The sequence below is a fragment of the Metarhizium acridum genome, assembly GCF_019434415.1.
Source record: "Metarhizium acridum strain ARSEF 324 chromosome Unknown scaffold_234, whole genome shotgun sequence".
Classification (NCBI taxonomy): Eukaryota; Fungi; Ascomycota; class Sordariomycetes; order Hypocreales; family Clavicipitaceae; genus Metarhizium; species Metarhizium acridum.
The window spans coordinates 359,692-377,320 of record NW_027094021.1 but is presented as its reverse complement, the minus strand read 5'-3'; the positions used below and the strand labels follow the sequence as shown (position 1 = coordinate 377,320).

Here is a 17,629-nt window from a genome sequence, read left to right as displayed (position 1 = left end):
CAATGCTTCCTCAGGAGGCTGGCCAATTCAAGTCATTTTCTGCCTGTCTCAAGCTTCAACAATTATTGAGTGTCCGAGCAGTCAGCCGCTTTGCCGCCAAGAACACCAGTTCCTTCGCACATTGAACACATCAAATGCAGCTTTCACAGACTATCTTGGTTTGTCCATGTCCTCCTGAGTTGGCCTGTGCCGTAGATCGACAAGATGGCAGATGACAGGGGCATGTCGACTGAGCTAAAGGAGGTTTGGGGTGACGACACTGTATATTCAGCATCGTTCTACCAACCAGAAGATGTATTGTATGAAGGTTCAGAAGATGAGGGCTACGAGAACTCAGCTACGAGACGACGCCGTTACGAAGCGGCTGGGCAGCGATTTCTAGACGGTGCTGTTCCTGCGCTCATCTCCGCCGCTTTAAGGGGCCCATTTGACAGACGTTCGGGTTTCATCAACCCATGGATATCCCACCGTCACGAGGGGACAGCCCGCAGCTTGACAGGACCCTCTAAGCCCGTCGAAAAAGCTACGTCGCAAAGCAAGAACTCGGTCCGCAAGCCCAAGCCAGATCCTACGCTGCAGGCCCGTTACGCCGGTTGCCATCTACCTAGTCCCGAGAGCCTTAAGCAGGCTCCATATACCCAAGAGCATCCATATCTAGCAGCAGACAGGCTTGAAAAAGTCAACAAGTGGAGGGAGCAGATTGACCCTTTTCCCGATAACAGGAATGGTTTCTTGGTCTCTGACGACGCAGAAGCTTCAACATCTATCAGAAAAAGAAGTGCGCCTGGGTCCGAATGGTTGAAGAAAGTGTCTACAAAAAGACATCGGTCTGCCACCTCACAAAAACAGCCCCATCGTCAAGAACAAGAAGATGACGAGCCTGACGAACTCATGGCGGATCTGCCGTCGTCTAGTTTTGAGAACGTGGCACCAGTCATGTCGCCATCCAAGCGGAGATCACCAAGAAACGCCATGCGAAGAAACAGTTGCAAGGGACTGGTGGAGTCTGATGATGAACTCAGTCCTAACAAGGCAGCAGCTGCAACTCTTTCATCTCCTGTGTCACTGCGAAATTGCCCAGTCATATGCTCCTCTTCCAAAGGAAATCAGCCGCCGGACTATATTACGTCATCTATTGGAACTCAAACTACCCCATCTCGCCTACGACATGTAAGAGTGTTAGATACGTTGAGTAAGAACAGATCGCCTTCACAGGAAGACCAGACGGGTGACGGACCCAACGTCAAACCACAAGCCGCAAGCGGGCAAGTCATTGAGGCCACGGTTGAAAATATATCCGAAACTGGCTCCGTTACCGAATCCGAGCCCGAAACCATAGCGGATGAAGACGATAATGGCTCAGCAATGCTGGTTGGGGATGACTGTATTGTTGTCAACACAACCTGTGAAGACATAGCTTGTGAAGACGCGACTTCGGAAGCTACGAATAGTCAACCTGAAAACCAGCGCTATGGACCTGAGTTACCTCCAAGCAAGCTCAAGGCCGAAATGGACGGTAACTCGGACCCCATCGCTCAGAGGACCGATTCAGACGTCAAAATGCACGATCTGCCTAGCATGAAATCGGAACCGCAAGGCGTAGCGCAATGCGCTGTTCCAGGCTCGACTCGGAATCCTACTGGACCCGACAACAATGGAAACCCAGATAATGCGCCTATGAAGCAGCTCGATATTCCAGTTGCACAATCAGATGATGACAGGGTCATGAACATGGAATCAGGAGATGAAATCGTGGCCCATGAAGGTGGTGCCGACGTGAAACTAGAGAACAACCTCTCAGACATGGATTCGGAAGATGATTCAGGAAACTCAAGTGCTGCAACCCACAAAACCTTTTCGATGGGTAATATTGTACCAGACCGTTCACAAGACACAAACCACGCTTCTACATCAGACGACATTGCAGTTGATGATGGGAAGACTGTTTCCATAGAAAGCAAATCCTCTACAACTTCCACAATGAGGAAAGATATGCAAAGTGATTCGGAATCCGTCAAACCTGAAACTCCTACAACTCCTCGCCAAGCTGAACGTGTCAAAGAAGACGCATCTGAATTCAGGTTTAAGACCATCTTCAATCGATTTGTTCTTTCTAGCCCAGGGAACAGACTGACACGACTAGCTCTTTCACCTTCGTCATCTCCTTCAGCAACTTCCAGCAAGAAGTTTGCGGTCACGAATGAGTCTGCAGATCAAATCGTGGAGGCAGATGCTCAAGCCAGCCAGACACATAAGAAAGAATTACCTAGCCCGCGTCGTAATGAGCTCATAAGTGACTTTGGCCACTTACATGAGCCGGCTCAGCCAGAACAGAAAGTCTCATATAGCCAAAGCGACAGGCAGCTGAAGGACCCAGAGACAGAAGATCAGCGCATCCCCGAGTCCCAGCAGAGCCCTTGGGTCAATACGGATGATGTCATATTGTCCAGGTCACCGTTGGGCATGCTATCACTAAATATCTCCGGAGCGAAACCATCCAGGAACGAGGCCGAGAATATTGCAACCGTATCCCCATCTGATATCCAAAGCCCATGGATACAGAATACATCATCCTATGTCGCGTCATTCGGTCAGCCATCATCAAGTCCGAGCAACGAAAATGTCGAACAAAGCCCGTTCGCCAAACCATCAAGGCCCCGACCAAGGACCCCCGAACCCCAATTTTACCTCAAGTCTTTCTCATCGTTTATGTCCCCGTCGCCGGATCGGAACCGAGGGGAAGGCATGTCAATCTCGGCGTCTCGACAGGTATTCAGAAGTACCCAAGGGTCTCTCCCGTCGTCTCTGAAAAGTCGATGGAGCCAGAAACACCCGGGTCTGCGTGTTTCATGGGCGGCATCGCTTGAAGAGTTCGAAGGAACGCCAGGGCGAGAAGATGCTTGCGCAGCCCGTCATATGCCAAAGAGACAGAACTCGCCGCCACCGGAGACCCTTGGTGGCGATTTCCGGCAAGCCCACGACACAAAGTTCGCAAAGCACTTTGAAGCTGTAGCAAACCGCAGAGACGGACAGTCACAGAATCTCATCCCAACAGAATCCCAGCAACTACAGAGTCCTGGCCCCTTCGCCATGGCTGAAACTTTCATGACAGCTGACACCAATACCGCGGGACCAGTGTGCAAGGATATGAAAAGCGAGGAGCATATTGAATCCCTTGCTTGCAGTCGGGCATCAGAAGAGCCGATGGATGTTGTCGAAGACATGGTTCGGGAAATGGGAGATTTTTGGGACTCCTGGAACATTGATGCGGAGCTGGAACAAGCACGAAAGGGAGTGTCAGGAGGGCAAACATCTCTATCATTGGGACGTGAGGGATAATGGGATATCAGTTATGGACACTGCAGATGAGATTCTTGGTGTTTGGCGGGATTGGCGTTTGTAAAGTCTAGGATTTTCTCTATACCACTATTACATCATGTGAATAATAGCGCATATTTTCAGTAACCGTTTCTTATAACTAACTGTGGCACACGATCACGATCAGACCCCGATATTTAATATCGATGATCGTATTTATTCGTTTATATCTGCTCCCGAGCATATCTGCCTGATTGTATTCCACTCGACCGCCCAGATCTACTTCAAGACCATATTCCCAGCTTCTGAAGCTCTTGCGCACCGTACATTTATGTACACCGTTCCTACTCCCATTGTGTATCTTGCCCAATCGTTGCTGATCCCTCCACTCCTAAATTTTAAATGCCATTTATCGCGCGGTTCGGAAAGGCCGGAGGATTGGGACGCTTGCTCGGCGGCACGGAGCCGATTGTACAGTCTGCGGCGGAATATTTCTGCCCAGCGAGAAGTTATACACTACTATGCTGTAGTATATTATAACATAGAGCGCGATAGCCAGGTACCTGGTCTGATTTAATACATTTTGCCTCCCACCGCAGTGTGCTGCGCTGCTCCCACGGTCAGTCATGGTCCTTGAGCGAGGTTGATGGAAACTTGCATTGTGTAGCACCGGAAAATGGAGTGTAAGCACCGAATCCTTCTCTGGTGAATCTCACCGCTGGGCATATTTTGCCAATGGAAATACGTACGTGATAGACACATGTCGCTGCACATGGCTTGTCTTACCCATGGTCGGGGCAAGGGTTACATGGTTCTTGTGTTGTGTATCTAATCACTGCGTCCGACGTAGAAAATATGTGTACCTTGCGATACCTTTTCCTTCGTTTTGTTCCTTGGGGTGTCACTGCGTAAACTGAAGGTTGGCTTTGGGAAACTTGGGGTAGGACGCTGGGCGTGGTTTCTACTAAAGTGTTACTGATACTATGAGTTTGGGCGTCGGTGGTTTATTGCAACCGTGATGCATGTATTTCATGAGCGAAGCAGTTCAAGGAGAGAATGCGATTCCGTCTATCCCTTTGACAGAGGGCACCTCTCGATGCCGGCCAAAGCTGCACTTAGCTCCAGGGTAGTGGTCAATTCTGCGGTTTTCTCGCCGACGTGGATTAGTTTACGAATGCCGAGCGACCCCTCAAAGTGATTTGAGAGGACTTTGGTATGTTCAAAACCAAAAGTGGCACGGCTTAGCGTTTGAATATCGAGGCCATGAACCGACATGTTTGATCATGGCGGATGTGACCGCTTCGAAACAGCTCGTTGGTCAACACAGATTCTTCTAGCCACATTGTCCAGGGCAACGCGTCAAGTATGTACGCCTTCTCAAGCTCCCAGGACGAATTCTGTCCGTATCAGGCGGTCAAAGACACCCTTGCGCAATGGTTTCCAGTACTCGAGCCGCCCCGGATGCCATGCAAAACACGCCGAGGCGTAAACGTCACCAAAACAACACCAGGCACTGACTTTTACAAATTGCATTATAAGCACGGACCGGCGCCAGGGTACAGGTCGAAAATTGTACTCTGTGCTGTAACAATTGTCAGCCAGTGAGTGGCCAAATGGCTGCATCCGGCCCAGAATAAACACTCTGAAAAGTTGGATATCCAATGATGGACGCCAATGCCGCAACGTGGGGTGCAATTGCCTGGAATCGATCGAACCTACAACCACGTGTTACTCTCCATATCGCATTGTGGGCGGAATAATGTGACATAGACAGCACTTTCCCCTTTCCCTTTTGTTTTCACATGGGGGTTTTTGACTCGTCCTCTGTCCATGTTATCCCCACGCCTCGCTCGGTTTGGGTTTGGTCATAGAAGCTTGGATCACTTCCATGACCGATTGACAGCTCGTCGTGCGCCCTCGTGGACTGCTAAAATTGGGTTTCTTCTCCCTTTTTGACAGATTGATCCAAATTCCGGCGAGGTGTTCCGGTGTTTGGGGTAGGGATGGTTAAGTTAGTTGCAGTCTAAGCGGCCCCTTGGAGGAATGGTGCCGATGGCGAGTCGTGAGATTTACTCGGTGAGACAAGAGAGCACAAGGCTCTCCTTTTTTCGGAAGATAGGAAGAGAAATGTCCTGGTGACATGTCGGGGGCCCAATAGCCAACCGGCAGATGCATGTGGTCGCATGACAAGGGGAGTGAGTTGTCAAGATCATGGTGAGGAAGCAAGGTTTCATTGTTCTCGAGCAATCTTTGCAAATATGTACCCGGCACGGAATAACTCTGTCTGAATGGGTTCATGCACCTCCGAAACGACCCTTTCAAAGCAAGATGACGCTCAATCTTAGTAGCTACTGGGAAGCAAGCATATTCTGCCGCCGTCGGTAAGAATGACGGCTCCATCAACGTACCCCCCTGGCTTTGCTGGCCAAGAATAATGCGACACCCGCAAAATCCTCCTCAGTTCCGATTCTCTCTAGTGGCACCATGCTTGAAATTAGGGCGCCCTCTTCCCTTGGGTCTTTTTCGGTTTTCATATATGTATGGCATGTCCTGGGTCATCTCACTAGGGAAGAGCCCTGGAGCAATAGCATTGACTCGGATTTTATACTGCGCCAATGTGGATGACAGCTGCTTGGTTAGCTCAGTAATGGCTGCTTTGCTGGTGCTGTAGGCAAAGCCAGCGAGGGGCATGCGCGAGAAACTAGCAATGGATGAAGTCAGAATAATCTGAGACTTTTCTGCCACGATGGCTCGCTTATTTCCCTCGTCCAACAGGTCAAGAAAGGCAATAGCTGTGTAGAATGCGCCAGTGACGTTCACATGCAAAGTGTTGGTGAAATCCTCCATATCGGGCTTCCATAACTTTTGTTGGAGGCTCTTGATGTCGTCGCTGGCGTCAAAAGGTGCCGGGGCCGCCTTGATCACGCCACTGTTGGCATAGAGCACATTGATATAGCCAGTTTCCTCGCGTACCAGGTTTGTTGCGGCAGTAAGACAGTCTTTGGAAGTGACGTCGCAAACAATGGTGTGAACCACATCCGTATTGGATGCATTCTTCTTGGTTGCGAGCAGGGCCTCTTCCCGTCGACCAAGTATGTACACTGCCTTGGCGCCATTGGCTACCAATGCATGCGTGGTAATGGCACCAAGGCCAGAACCACCGCCAGTGACGACAGCTACAAGGTCTTTGACCCCAAAAAGCGAAGCTGCATTGTAAGGTGATGATGATGTCATTTCTACGAACCCTTTTCGTAGCAGTGTCGAGTTGTCTCTGTCGGCTTCAGTGCGAGTGAAGGATGAACCAAAGAGTTTTTTTAAAAGAAAGAAAACTTTTCCGAAGCGAGTATCTAAGCTAGATTCCTAAAAGGGCATTAATGACACCTTTGCGTCGCTCTTTATTGATACAAATAGCGTACTAAAACAAGATAACGTTAGTAGTTACGGGGCAGATGCCTACCCTAGGTAACTTATATGCCAATGAGGCTGCAGCATGACGGCCTAAGACTGCCAAGTTGGGACAGACTCTAGTTCTCTCCGTGATATCTCCACCGATCAAATGCGGGGAATAAGTGCTCATTCGTCGTGCTGTCATATCGTGAACTTTTGTCGGGGGAAGACAGCGAAGCGACTGGATTGGGCAAATTGGAATGTCGGAACGGAGAGCGAACGGAGAGTGCATACAATCCTCGGCACATGGCAACGGAAATAGCAGCAATATCGAGGCGCAGAGGAGGGAGGTTCTCACAGCGTGAATCCGCTACTTGTTGATCAAGAGACTATATTAATTCGCAAAGGATTTTTGGATTCGACAAGATTTGGGTCAAGTGCGGGCAGAGCGCATTACATAAGTCTCGTTGAGGCAGCGCATGGAAGGAAGGAGCAACCGCGGACAGATGCCAACGCTCAATGTATGGGCTACGATCAGAAATTGCGACGCGTAAATTACTTCGTTCCACACCTTTACGGCCATTTCGACATGTCAGAATATGTTCTTAGACATGAGGCGAGCGATTCGTTCAAGTCCGAGTCACCTTTCCCTCCCTTTAGAACTGAGACTGGACGCAAAAGTGGGTTGGTTGATAGGCAAGAGAAGTCGGTTCCCTGCCACAATGCGCTGTTTTACGAGGCATTTATACTTGATCAGGACACAATAACTACGACCAGCTTGGGTGGCCGAATGACTCCTAGTTGAAAAAAAAAAGGGCCGCCGTATTATTCTCTTTATTGACGCAAATTTCAACAGTGAGGATGATGACTACCGAAATTACTTCATCCAGAGTACCTCAAGGTCACCCCGTGGAGATTTGTACGGCCCTTTTTTTAAGCATGCTGCCAGCTGTGGCCTGACAAGCAAGGGAGTGTGAATGCAAACAAGGACCCGTGGATGTATGAGGGATATTGAAAGGCAGTGGAGCGAGACCTCGGACCTTGGATGCGCAGGCGTTGCAGAATTAACTTAATAAGGTGCGTCAAGCTTGATGCATTGTGGTACCGACGCCAAGGGTAGCTGCCGAGCTCCGACGGATTCTCTTGATCAGCATCAGGAACGATGTTTGTCTTGCAATACCATTCATCGCCTTGCTCTGCCTTGCCTTGCCCTATGCGAGAAAATCTCATCCGGGACGTGGAGTCGTGGACACTTGCGCAAGAAAAATCAGATGCCGCCAAATGAGATTTTGTTCATTCGTCGATCTCATCTATGTGAAGCGCCAGCAACACTGCGTCGGTGCAGCTTCTAGCCAATTGCATCAGACTGACGACCACGACTGGGACAGCAAGCTGCATAAGAAACGAATTTGTCTCTGTGGACAGTTGTCGGTGAGCAAAACCTATGATGCCGTCTTTGGCTTTCGGTGAGTGCGCTCCATTCGGCACCTTGTGAACCCACGTGGAGGCATGGAGACAACTTCTGGAGCCAGAGTAGTTGTATCACGGATGTCGCTTTACGAGCACGGACTCACGGAGTACTCTGTACAGGAGAGCAGATTCTGTGATTGGCTTGACTGGCCGACGATTATGGCGGTGCATGGGATGGGCAATGCGAGGGATGGGCAATGCGAAAAGATAACAACACACCCCTCGAGTCTGGTAAGCTGCAAGCAAATCAGCGAACCGGCATTGCCACAAGTCCGCCAATGCAGCTAATGATAGGCTTGCATGTTCATGGACACAATCTCTGAGACACATCGATGCCAACTCGGGCCCTCCTGCCACACGCGTATTCCCGTGCTCATGGTGTTTGGTACTTGGTTCGTCGCTTCTTTCGCATCTCCGACGTCTATCAAGCCGGGGCGACGTAGGAGGTACGCAATACTCAATAACACCTGGCGAGTTCTTGGGTCCTTGGGTTCTTGGATTCCCTGTGGCTCTGACTTGATAATGATGAAAGCATCAACTGGGTCCAGCCACGGAGTCTTGGAAGCTCAGACGTCAACCCCGACCTTGTTGGTTGCTGGTGCTGCATGAGAACCACTGAAACCCCGCGATCAGCCCTTGTGGCCGCATGTTGCGTTCCCTCTTGCAACTCACTCAAGGCGGTGCTTGGGTGCCACATTGACAGGCAGTTGGCAGAGAAGGAAGTCTGTGTTTGCTAAGAAGAACCAGTTCCAGCGCGAGAGGCTGTCGCTTAGCGAGAGTATATCACTCCGTAGCAGAAGGGGTTTCATACTTGCATACTTGTCCGTGGCTTGTGATGGTACTAGAGTTCTCAAACATACCTAGGTACCCACCTAGGTAGGTAATTAGACAGCCCAACCGACATTCAAAATACATGTGCTGATGGAGTACACGCCCCCATGCGATACGGCGTATTTGGATAGATAAGTTCCATACTTACCTAGGTAGTTGGCTGCGAGACATGTGCTCCTGAGCGGCGCGGCTGTGGTAGTTTCAAGGGTGGTCTTGCGAAAGTCAAATGTTGACATCTGGATGTGGTCCGTTGCGCCATTCAATGTTGCCAGTCCACTGCCTCGCTCCTTCCCTCTCTGCTCTGTCAAGGTTGCCATCCTCTGAAACGGGCGGTACTCACTCAGGCCTGGTACTGGTACTCCCTGGTACTCAGATCTGCCATGGGTATCTGCTACTTGCGGCCGTACCCTGTACTCTGGGCAACGGCCGAGCCAAGCCAAGCCAAGTCAAGCCAAGTCAACCTTCGCAAACACCGTCGGCTCGTGTCTTATTTTTCCTTCCTCCACCCTCGCCGCTCAACATCACACCCTCGACACAAGTCCTGCATTTGCCGCGAATCGATCCTCCCACGCTGCTGCCCTGCCGCGCCCAATGTTTTCCTCATGTCCAGCCCGAGTTCCCAGCCCGAAAATGCCATACCCCCTGCACCCCTAGGTCAAGAGGCTCAACCCGCCGTCGGCGCTGTTCCAGATCCAAGTTTGACTGTGCTGGTGCCAGCGTTGAGCAGTGCAGATGAGGTGTCCGGCCAGACCCCGGTCTTTTCCCAAGTCATCCAGTCTTCCTCCCGGACACCGCCCATCCGTGCCAGGGATGCAGACCAAGCCTCATTCAAGGACGATATAAAGTCTCGCCGCCCCAGCCAGCATGGTCCAAGGCAGCCTGGCACTTCACTCTTGACACAAGCCCTGGCATCTGCTCGTGGTATCCCTCAAGGTCAGAAGCAGAGCAGCAATAACAACACTCCAAGTCATAATACCCCCTCCACTCACGACAACAGCGACAGTAGCAGTGCTAGCGGCGGCGGCAGTGGCCCGTCATCTAGATCCCAGTTAAACGGTCATCTCCCTCCCCCCGATCGCGAAACGGAGTCTACCACCTCGCATACCCACACCGCAGGTCGCCCAACGCCTACGAAGCATGGAGAGCACCAAGCCTCCGTAGGTCGCCATCCTTCCCTGTCCTCTTCAGCCATGGCCACACCGGTCATGGTTCCGGTAGCCTCTGTTGCGATACCAACCCGAGACTCTACCTCTATTCCACGCCAGTTCAACCCTTCCAATCTGTCCCAAGCCAGAGAGATGCTCATGGAGCACCGAGATTTCCTCGATAGAGCTAGGGGCCGTGCCTCTACCTCTCTCGACCTCGACCGCTCGACGACCGATATACTCAAATCTCGAGCCTTCTCCCTTTCTGCGAGTCCTGAAGAGGCCGCCAGGCCGTCTTACCTGTCCAATGACCCACTCCAATTGCCTCCCACCAAAACACTCAATAACTCAGCTTTGAGTGTCGGTTCCCGGTTGTCGCACCGGTCATCTCTGGAAAGTAAAGTGACGGTCAGCCCTGAGAAGACTGGAAAGATCTGGTCTATTGGTTCAGGAGGCGGTGACGAGGAGGATGGCTTGGTTGAAAAGTCAGTTGCCGAGGCTATGGCTGGAGTCGAACCCAACGCCCGAAGCCGCAAAGCGAGTTACAGCCTACGATTTTTTAAAGAAGGCCTTCCACCTGAGGACAAGCCGAGACGGAGGGACACCAAGACAACACCTCGCGATAAATTATCGCCAACTTGGGAGGAAGGCGTGCAGGATGACTCAACAACAGTCCCGGTGACCCCGCCTGGCCATCGCAACGAAGAGCTATCTACAGCCCAGAGTATGCGTGGTGGTACCGATTGGTTTACCGGCGACTACTTCAACTTAGAGTCCACCGATGCCGCCGCCCAAGTTGACAAGACTACCGAGGCACTCCGTTCGAGATCGCGGCCAGAGGGTCATGAGGCACCACCTAAGCCGATATCGCCACCTAAGGAAGTGGGGCCGACTCCGGCTTCACAACCCGACGTTGTAGAGGGGCAACGGAGGTCAGCTGTTGACGAACAGAAGGGTGAACGCCCGTCTAGCAGCGGTATTGTCGGTCCCAGCTCCCAAGCCCGCGATAGACATGATGGTACTGGCCACGACGCCAATGTCGATGCCGATGCCGATGCTGAAGATGCTGATGAGTCTGGCGAGGAGAAAATCTCGTCCGCCATCTTCCTGCCCCACCAGGAGATACCAGATAACCGAAGCGCTGCACCAGAATTGTCTGAATCAACCCAAGTACAACGACCAAGATCCATTTCACACAGTAGCGCTCATCCGTGGCTCGTGAAGGCTGATGAACCTGAACCTGAACCTGAACTGCATGGCAAGGGGGAGACAAGTGCCGCTACCGACAATTTCCGATCCGAACATCGTGACAACCATGTTTCGCCCGGCCTTGCGTTTCCGGAAAAGTCCACCGAGGCTGCCAGTGTAGTTGAACCTATTTTGAAGAGCCAGAAGGCTCCAAAGCCCCAACCCACTGTGACACATTACGATGATCATGTCCATCACCACCAACACCACCCTCGCCAACCACTTGAAGCCATTGAGCTAATCCCTTACAAGCATCAAGTGGGTGGTCATACAACGATTTGGCGCTTTTCCCGCAGAGCAGTATGTAAGCAGCTCAACAATAGGGAAAATGAATTTTACGAAACAATTGAGCGGTATCATCGTGATCTGCTTCCATTTCTTCCTCGGTAAGTGTAAAGTAAGGTTGCAGGAGTGTTTTACTGCGCACATGGGCAAGTTGTTGAGGCACGGCTAAATGTCTTGGTTCTCGAAAGCTGCCCGGCTCTAGTCCTGACGATGCATCTGTTAACAAGCACTGCTCAGATATATAGGTGTTTTGAATGTGACTTTTCAAAAGCAACCACGACGGAAAAGCACGGTCAGAAAAGATGAAACATACTTGTCCGGACGCAAGAAAGCTCTAGACGATAATAATGACACAGAAAAAGTGCTGAATGGGACTGATCATCTGGCTACCGACGTGCCCGGAAACGAATCGACTGATGCAGCGCCCACGAGGATTATCAGCCAGTCGCTGGCAAATACCGCTTTGCAGATTCCTACAGTCACATTCGATGACAACAAGCATATTTTGCCAAGAAATCTGCTGCAGCCGACCCCGCCACCAGAGTTTTTTCGACGTCGCAGTACCTCGTCTACGAAGATATATCAGAGTGTATCCAAGCCTCAGACGCCGCGGCCTCATATGGAGGAGCGGCCTAACAGCTGGGGAGCAACGACAATAAACAAACGCCTTCGGAACGAGGTCTTCAACGACGCGTTTTTGAAACAGCCAGTTGAAGTCCAAAAACACCGCCGCCCACACCAGCGTGCAGTACCCCGACCTACGATGCAGCGGCTTCTCAGACCCACAACTTCTGACCCAAATCTTGGTGCGTCTGACAAGCAAATTGAGCTCGAACAAAGGCCTCCCATCAAGGTTCAGCCACCTTCGCCGCATATTCGTCACAATGGACATGCCCAGAGCGAACTTGGTGCCGAAACTGCATCTCCTCCTGGACAACCAGAAGATGTGGCTGCTCCTACCAAGGACCTTACTGGAACTAGTGCCCCAGAACCCGAGATTTTAAAAGCAACCCTCGCCACAGGTAGGAGAAGACGAAGGTACTCAGCAGGCGGGCTTAGACGGCGACCGGAAGATGTTCGGGAGTCCCGGGGCGATCTCAAGTACTTCGAGGAAGCTGATGACGCAGAGTATAAAACCGACAACGAACGGCTAGCTGCCGGAATATCTACAAAAGACACCGAGGCCAACGCCACTGGCCATCAAGCCGTGTACGACGACGCACCAGTCCACGGTCCGGCCCTCATTTCACCGCTAGATTTGACTCACTCTGCAGTGCCGTCTTCTGTACCGTCTGCTCTTCCAAGTCCTACAGTTGAATTCAAGAAAATTCCCCGACCTATCAACCCGAAAGAAGCCAAAACTCGTGGAGATCGTGTAGAATATTTTCTCTTGATGGAAGATTTGACTGCTGGCATGAGGCGACCGTGTATGATGGACCTCAAAATGGGCACGCGCCAATATGGCGTAGATGCAACTCCGAAAAAGCAAAAGTCGCAACAGGAGAAGTGCCGCGCAACTACCTCTGCTGAGCTGGGTGTGCGTATTTGTGGCCTTCAGGTCTGGAATGCCAAGACGCAGTCGTATGAATTCCAAGACAAGTACTTTGGCAGGAAGTTGAAGGCCGGGCCAGAGTTTCAAAATGCCCTGCAGAAATTCCTCTACAATGGGGTCGACTTGGATAGCGTCCTCCGCCACATCCCCGTTATTTTGAAGAAGCTTGCTCAACTCGAGCAAATCATTCATGGCCTCAGGGGCTACCGATTTTATGCTGCCAGCCTGCTTATGTTTTATGACGGCGACACATCTGAGGAGGGAGGCTACGAAACAATGTACGACTCAACAACGGATGTCGCGACAGATACCGAAGAAATCACTCGTCGGGGACGGAGGAATCCCCGAGAAATCGACTTCAAGATGGCCGACTTTGCCAACAGCCTAACGCCCCTGGATGATATACGGGACAAGGCCTGTCCCCCGCAGCATCCAGATGAGCCAGATTCGGGCTTCTTGAAGGGGCTGAGGAGCCTCCGACAGTACTTTATGCAAATTCAAGCGGATGTTCGGGCAGAACTGGACTTGGGGCCTCGCAATGGTCGTGGAAAAAGTCAATGGCTGTCTGGTCCGATGGACGATTTGCAGCTCGATTTTGAAGACGATTTGGACTCTGGTTCACTTAGTCTTTGATGTGCACAAGTTCTTACCTGTTTCTTTTCTCACTGTCACGAGATGTTGTATTGTTCAGATACCCCACTCTTTCTTGTTCTGACAGCTGGACTTGCCATGTTGTCATGTTTTTGTTGACATTCCGGCTGCAGCGTTATTTGTCTTTTGCGGAACTCGGTTTTCTTTAACTCTTCATTTTTTTCTGGTTCCCTTCTCTTTAATCATGTCCCCTGTTTCAGAATGTATAAATCGGAACATGGCCGACCTGCGCTTGCGACACGCTTATTTATACCACGTTACATACCCTGCATCGAGTTTGGCGTACCACTTTGTTGGCATGGCTCGGCCATGTTGATACGAGTCTCGTTTTATAAGTTTGGCTTTTTATCGTGTGCGAGTGCGCGTTTGGAACGATAGGTCAGGAACAGACGGTGTTTTGGTTGGCTGCTTGTGTGGCGTTTGAGTTCAGGGAGGTTACAGGGATCGAGAATGCCAAAACAATCATGTATTGAATGTTCATAGTTGGTGGTTGTCTGATGTGGAACTGAATGACCTCTCCTATTTATTATTGCAAGCATGCTATCCGGGGGAGGGAAAAAATGGGACGGGCACGGGATATCAAATCAGGCGTGGCATGACATGACATGGCAATAGAGTATGTTAGAGAAAACTATCACTAGACTTCTATATATGACCGCCCGCAGTTCCGCGGATGAAAGGATACGGCTAAGTGCGCAGCTCCTGCAGAGTCAAGGAGCGGTTGCTGCTGATGCCATGCTCACTCAGCTGTGTTTTCGGCCTTTTCAAGAGTTCGGTTCACTCTGTTCATTGCTGATACGTAGTTGAACGGATCCCACATGCGTCGTCGTTCATGGCTTTTATTCATAGAGTGGCACGGTGCACTTTCGGGTATGCATGTTGGGGATGTCCTTTTCCTGTTCAAAAATGGTCAGCGATGTTCAGTAGTAGTTTGGACGAGCCTGGTATGTATGTAAACTGATAGCACCACCAGATTCCCACGTCATCTCCCCTCCTTTATTTCAACAAGCTCTTGCACTCTTATACCATCGCGATCTACCAGCGACAGCGGCAGTCATTGACATCATATTATACAACACCATGTCTGGCACCTCAGCCGAGCGACGGCATGTATGATGGCGACACCGTGGTAGGCAGCGAGGGCTCGGTCGATGGCGACGAGATCGGCAGTGAAGACGACTCAGTCAAACGCAGGGCCTCGGATCCCAGCCTCCCCAGCAGCAACCCAACGAAATCGTACTGGCAAGACAGCCCGCCTTTTCCACACCTCGACACCAGTCCCGACGATACACCTGCTCGTGCCGACGTCGTCATCATTGGCAGCGGCATGACAGCCGCGGGAGTGGCTCTGTCCTTCCTCCCACTCATGGCCTCAAAGGGCAAAGCTCCTGTCGTTTTCGTCGCCGAAGCAAGAAAGATATGCAGCGGGGCGACGGCTCGAAATGCCGGGCATATCAACATTGCGCCGTACCGAGTAATGCCCTTGCACAAAGGGCTGCAGGAGCCAAGAAGATTTTGGATTTCCAGGTGGAAAATGCAAAAGCACTGAAGGAGCTAGGGTCGGTGTACCCGCTTGCTGAGGTGAGAGAGTTCGAAACGGTGCATCTCCACCATGATCGTGAAGAATTCGAAAAGGACAAGGCGTCCCTGGAGGATCTGAGGCAAAAGTATCCGCAGTATGAAGTGGAGGTTTTGGGGGGGAATGAGGTGAAGGTGAGTTACAGGTACATTCCTGCCTGCTTGGACTGTTTTGGAGTGCTGACCTTGCAGACTTATGCAAATTCACCTGCGTGGGGTGCTATATCCCACAGGGCAGGATCATTTCGGCCGGTTCACTTCGTCACGAGTATATGGGATGATTTGCGCGGCCAATGTCCCAACCTCCGCATCAGCATCAACAACCCCGTCGAAGATATCACAATTACTACGTCTTCGTCTCACCCCTACAGCGTCACATTTTCCCGGGGGACTCTTCAAGCTCGACACGTCGTCCACGCTACGGACAGCCACGCGACGCACCTCCTGCCCGGTCTGGAACCAGGCCTAACGGGTAATTTGATGCACATGCTTGCTCAAATACCAGGCGCTGGTTTCCCAAAATGCGAGGGGACGCGCTCTTGGACTCTCCGTTTTGGCGATAATTATTACAACGTGATCCAACGGCCTGATATGCCTTATGAGGATGGCAAATGCGGCGATTGCTGATGATTTGGAAGCGTAGGGTTTCATCACGCTGCGTGGGATGACGGGGTGTATGACGGAGATACGGTGAATTGTCTCAAGGAGTGTATGAAGAGCGTGTTTGGACCGCAATTGGTGGAGCCGACGGCGATGACGAAGATCTGGTCGGGCACTACAGGGGTGACGGGTGATTTTCTGCCCTTTGTGGGAAGGATTCCTCCCCAGTTTACCGGTAGGGAGAATCCCAGTGGTCAGGCTGCTGTTTCCGAGGATAGTAGCTTGGTTACACCTGGAGAATTGGATTTCCGCTGGTTATCAGGACAGGGTGTGACATTTGCGTTGCTCTCTGGCCAGGCCTTGGAAATACAGATTGCTGGTATGGAGGACAAGGGGTGAACGGAATACCCGGCGGGAAGTTGGATGACTGGTTTCCAAGGAAGGAGTTGAGTTTGGACGACAAGTTGGTGAGGGCGGATGTGAGGAACTTGCTCAAAGTGGAGGAATGGCTGTTCTGAAAGCAGTCCTGAGGCCGACAGTGAAGTGAAGTGAAGCTGAATGGAAAGTGAAATGTAATTCAATTTTGACGGAGATGCTGCATGGTCTCCACTTTGGTTGTTTTCCCTTTGTATAAGCACAGATGGATAAATAAATCTCACTCCAAATCTTGACGGCAACCACAAGGCTCATGTGATGTAAAAGCACGGCGCATTGTGAAATTCCAATCAGGTAATCGACATGAGTGCCGCCGATGCAGCGTGGATTGATTCCTGGCGGCACTCAGTCCCAAGCCGTCTTGAGCGAGAAGATCCCTTTGAAAATGACGGCTTCGAGGCAAGATGCTCAACCAGACTGGTGCGTTTCCCACCTGCCGCGTTTCTATTCCATCCATGGCTTATAAGAAACGCAGACATTCCGAGAGCCAGGTCCGCCGCCTAGGTCAGCAAATCGCGGCTTCCTCCGGTCCATGACGCCTTTTCGACGGTCGACCGTCCAAGAAGCCACAGACGATCGACCTCAGGCAGGACATGAAGTGCTTGAACAAGACTCACTACAGAAATGCGACACAAGGACGCCCACACGTTGCGATAACAAGGGCAAACGAAGCATTCTGGCCCTCTTCTCAAGGAAACGGAAACAGACGAGTCCCAGTCCGGCGCGTGGTCTAGCGATGGGTGTTTCGCTGCGACTGAAGGTTCTGTGTGTTGGCGACAGACGGTGTGGACAGACGGCGCTTCTTTAGTACGTTTTTCTTCTTTCCTCTCATGGTTTGCTGGAGAGGGAGCTGATCTGAAAACTCGAGTAGTCGTGCGAAATTTGGGAGGTTTGTAGACGTACGTTTGATATGGTTTGACCCCAAGATGGTCCAAGATGTCCAACAAGATGCCGATGGGATGTGGAAAAGGAGGATAGCTAACACGTATAGACGGCGGTGATTTCCCGAACGCCGTACGAGACATATATCCTGGACAAACAGTACGATTGCCCGGCCACCATGGAACTATAGGATACTTCTGGCACGGGGGACCTAGAGACTGTTTCGAGGCTCTCGTACATGTCATGG

At 51.3% G+C, this 17,629-nt stretch overlaps 5 protein-coding genes across 5 annotated transcripts; 4 read left to right on the top strand and 1 right to left on the bottom strand.

Moving 5' to 3' along the window:
* Positions 1–204: 204 nt before the first annotated feature.
* On the top strand, positions 205–3,454 carry J3458_011696 (uncharacterized protein; the record flags this gene model as incomplete). The annotated part of the gene is made up of 1 exon (XM_007813946.2): positions 205–3,454. The coding sequence occupies one exon, from the start codon at positions 205–207 to the stop codon at positions 3,337–3,339; it is 3,135 nt and encodes a 1,044-aa protein (XP_007812137.2). The 3' UTR covers positions 3,340–3,454.
* A 2,080-nt stretch (positions 3,455–5,534) lies between these two features.
* On the bottom strand, positions 5,535–6,552 carry J3458_011695 (uncharacterized protein; the record flags this gene model as incomplete). Its single annotated transcript, XM_007813947.2, has 1 exon — positions 5,535–6,552. One exon carries the CDS (start codon positions 6,550–6,552, stop codon positions 5,776–5,778), a length of 777 nt encoding a protein of 258 aa, XP_007812138.1. The 3' UTR covers positions 5,535–5,775.
* A 2,649-nt stretch (positions 6,553–9,201) lies between these two features.
* On the top strand, positions 9,202–14,549 carry KCS1_1 (inositol polyphosphate kinase kcs1). The gene is made up of 2 exons (XM_066119942.1): positions 9,202–11,785; positions 11,922–14,549. Exons 1-2 carry the CDS (start codon positions 9,387–9,389, stop codon positions 13,867–13,869), a joined length of 4,347 nt encoding a protein of 1,448 aa, XP_065975060.1. The 5' UTR covers positions 9,202–9,386; the 3' UTR covers positions 13,870–14,549.
* Positions 14,550–14,995: 446 nt separating this feature from the next.
* J3458_011693 (uncharacterized protein) lies at positions 14,996–16,464 on the top strand (the record flags this gene model as incomplete). Its single annotated transcript, XM_007813949.2, has 4 exons — positions 14,996–15,361; positions 15,415–15,600; positions 15,658–15,937; positions 16,109–16,464. 4 exons carry the CDS (start codon positions 14,996–14,998, stop codon positions 16,462–16,464), a joined length of 1,188 nt encoding a protein of 395 aa, XP_007812140.2.
* Positions 16,465–17,032: 568 nt separating this feature from the next.
* Positions 17,033–17,572, top strand: J3458_011692 (uncharacterized protein; the record flags this gene model as incomplete). Its single annotated transcript, XM_066119941.1, has 3 exons — positions 17,033–17,307; positions 17,372–17,399; positions 17,492–17,572. 3 exons carry the CDS (start codon positions 17,033–17,035, stop codon positions 17,570–17,572), a joined length of 384 nt encoding a protein of 127 aa, XP_065975059.1.
* Positions 17,573–17,629: the final 57 nt, after the last annotated feature.

Bases quoted from the DNA above. Each gene is read 5' to 3' on its own strand.
- KCS1_1 (XM_066119942.1), top strand. From the start codon at position 9,387: ATGGGTATCTGCTACTTGCGGCCGTACCCTGTACTCTGGGCAACGGCC. The intron at 11,786-11,921 runs GTAAGTGTAAAG...AGCACTGCTCAG, and splicing joins CTGCTTCCATTTCTTCCTCG to ATATATAGGTGTTTTGAATG.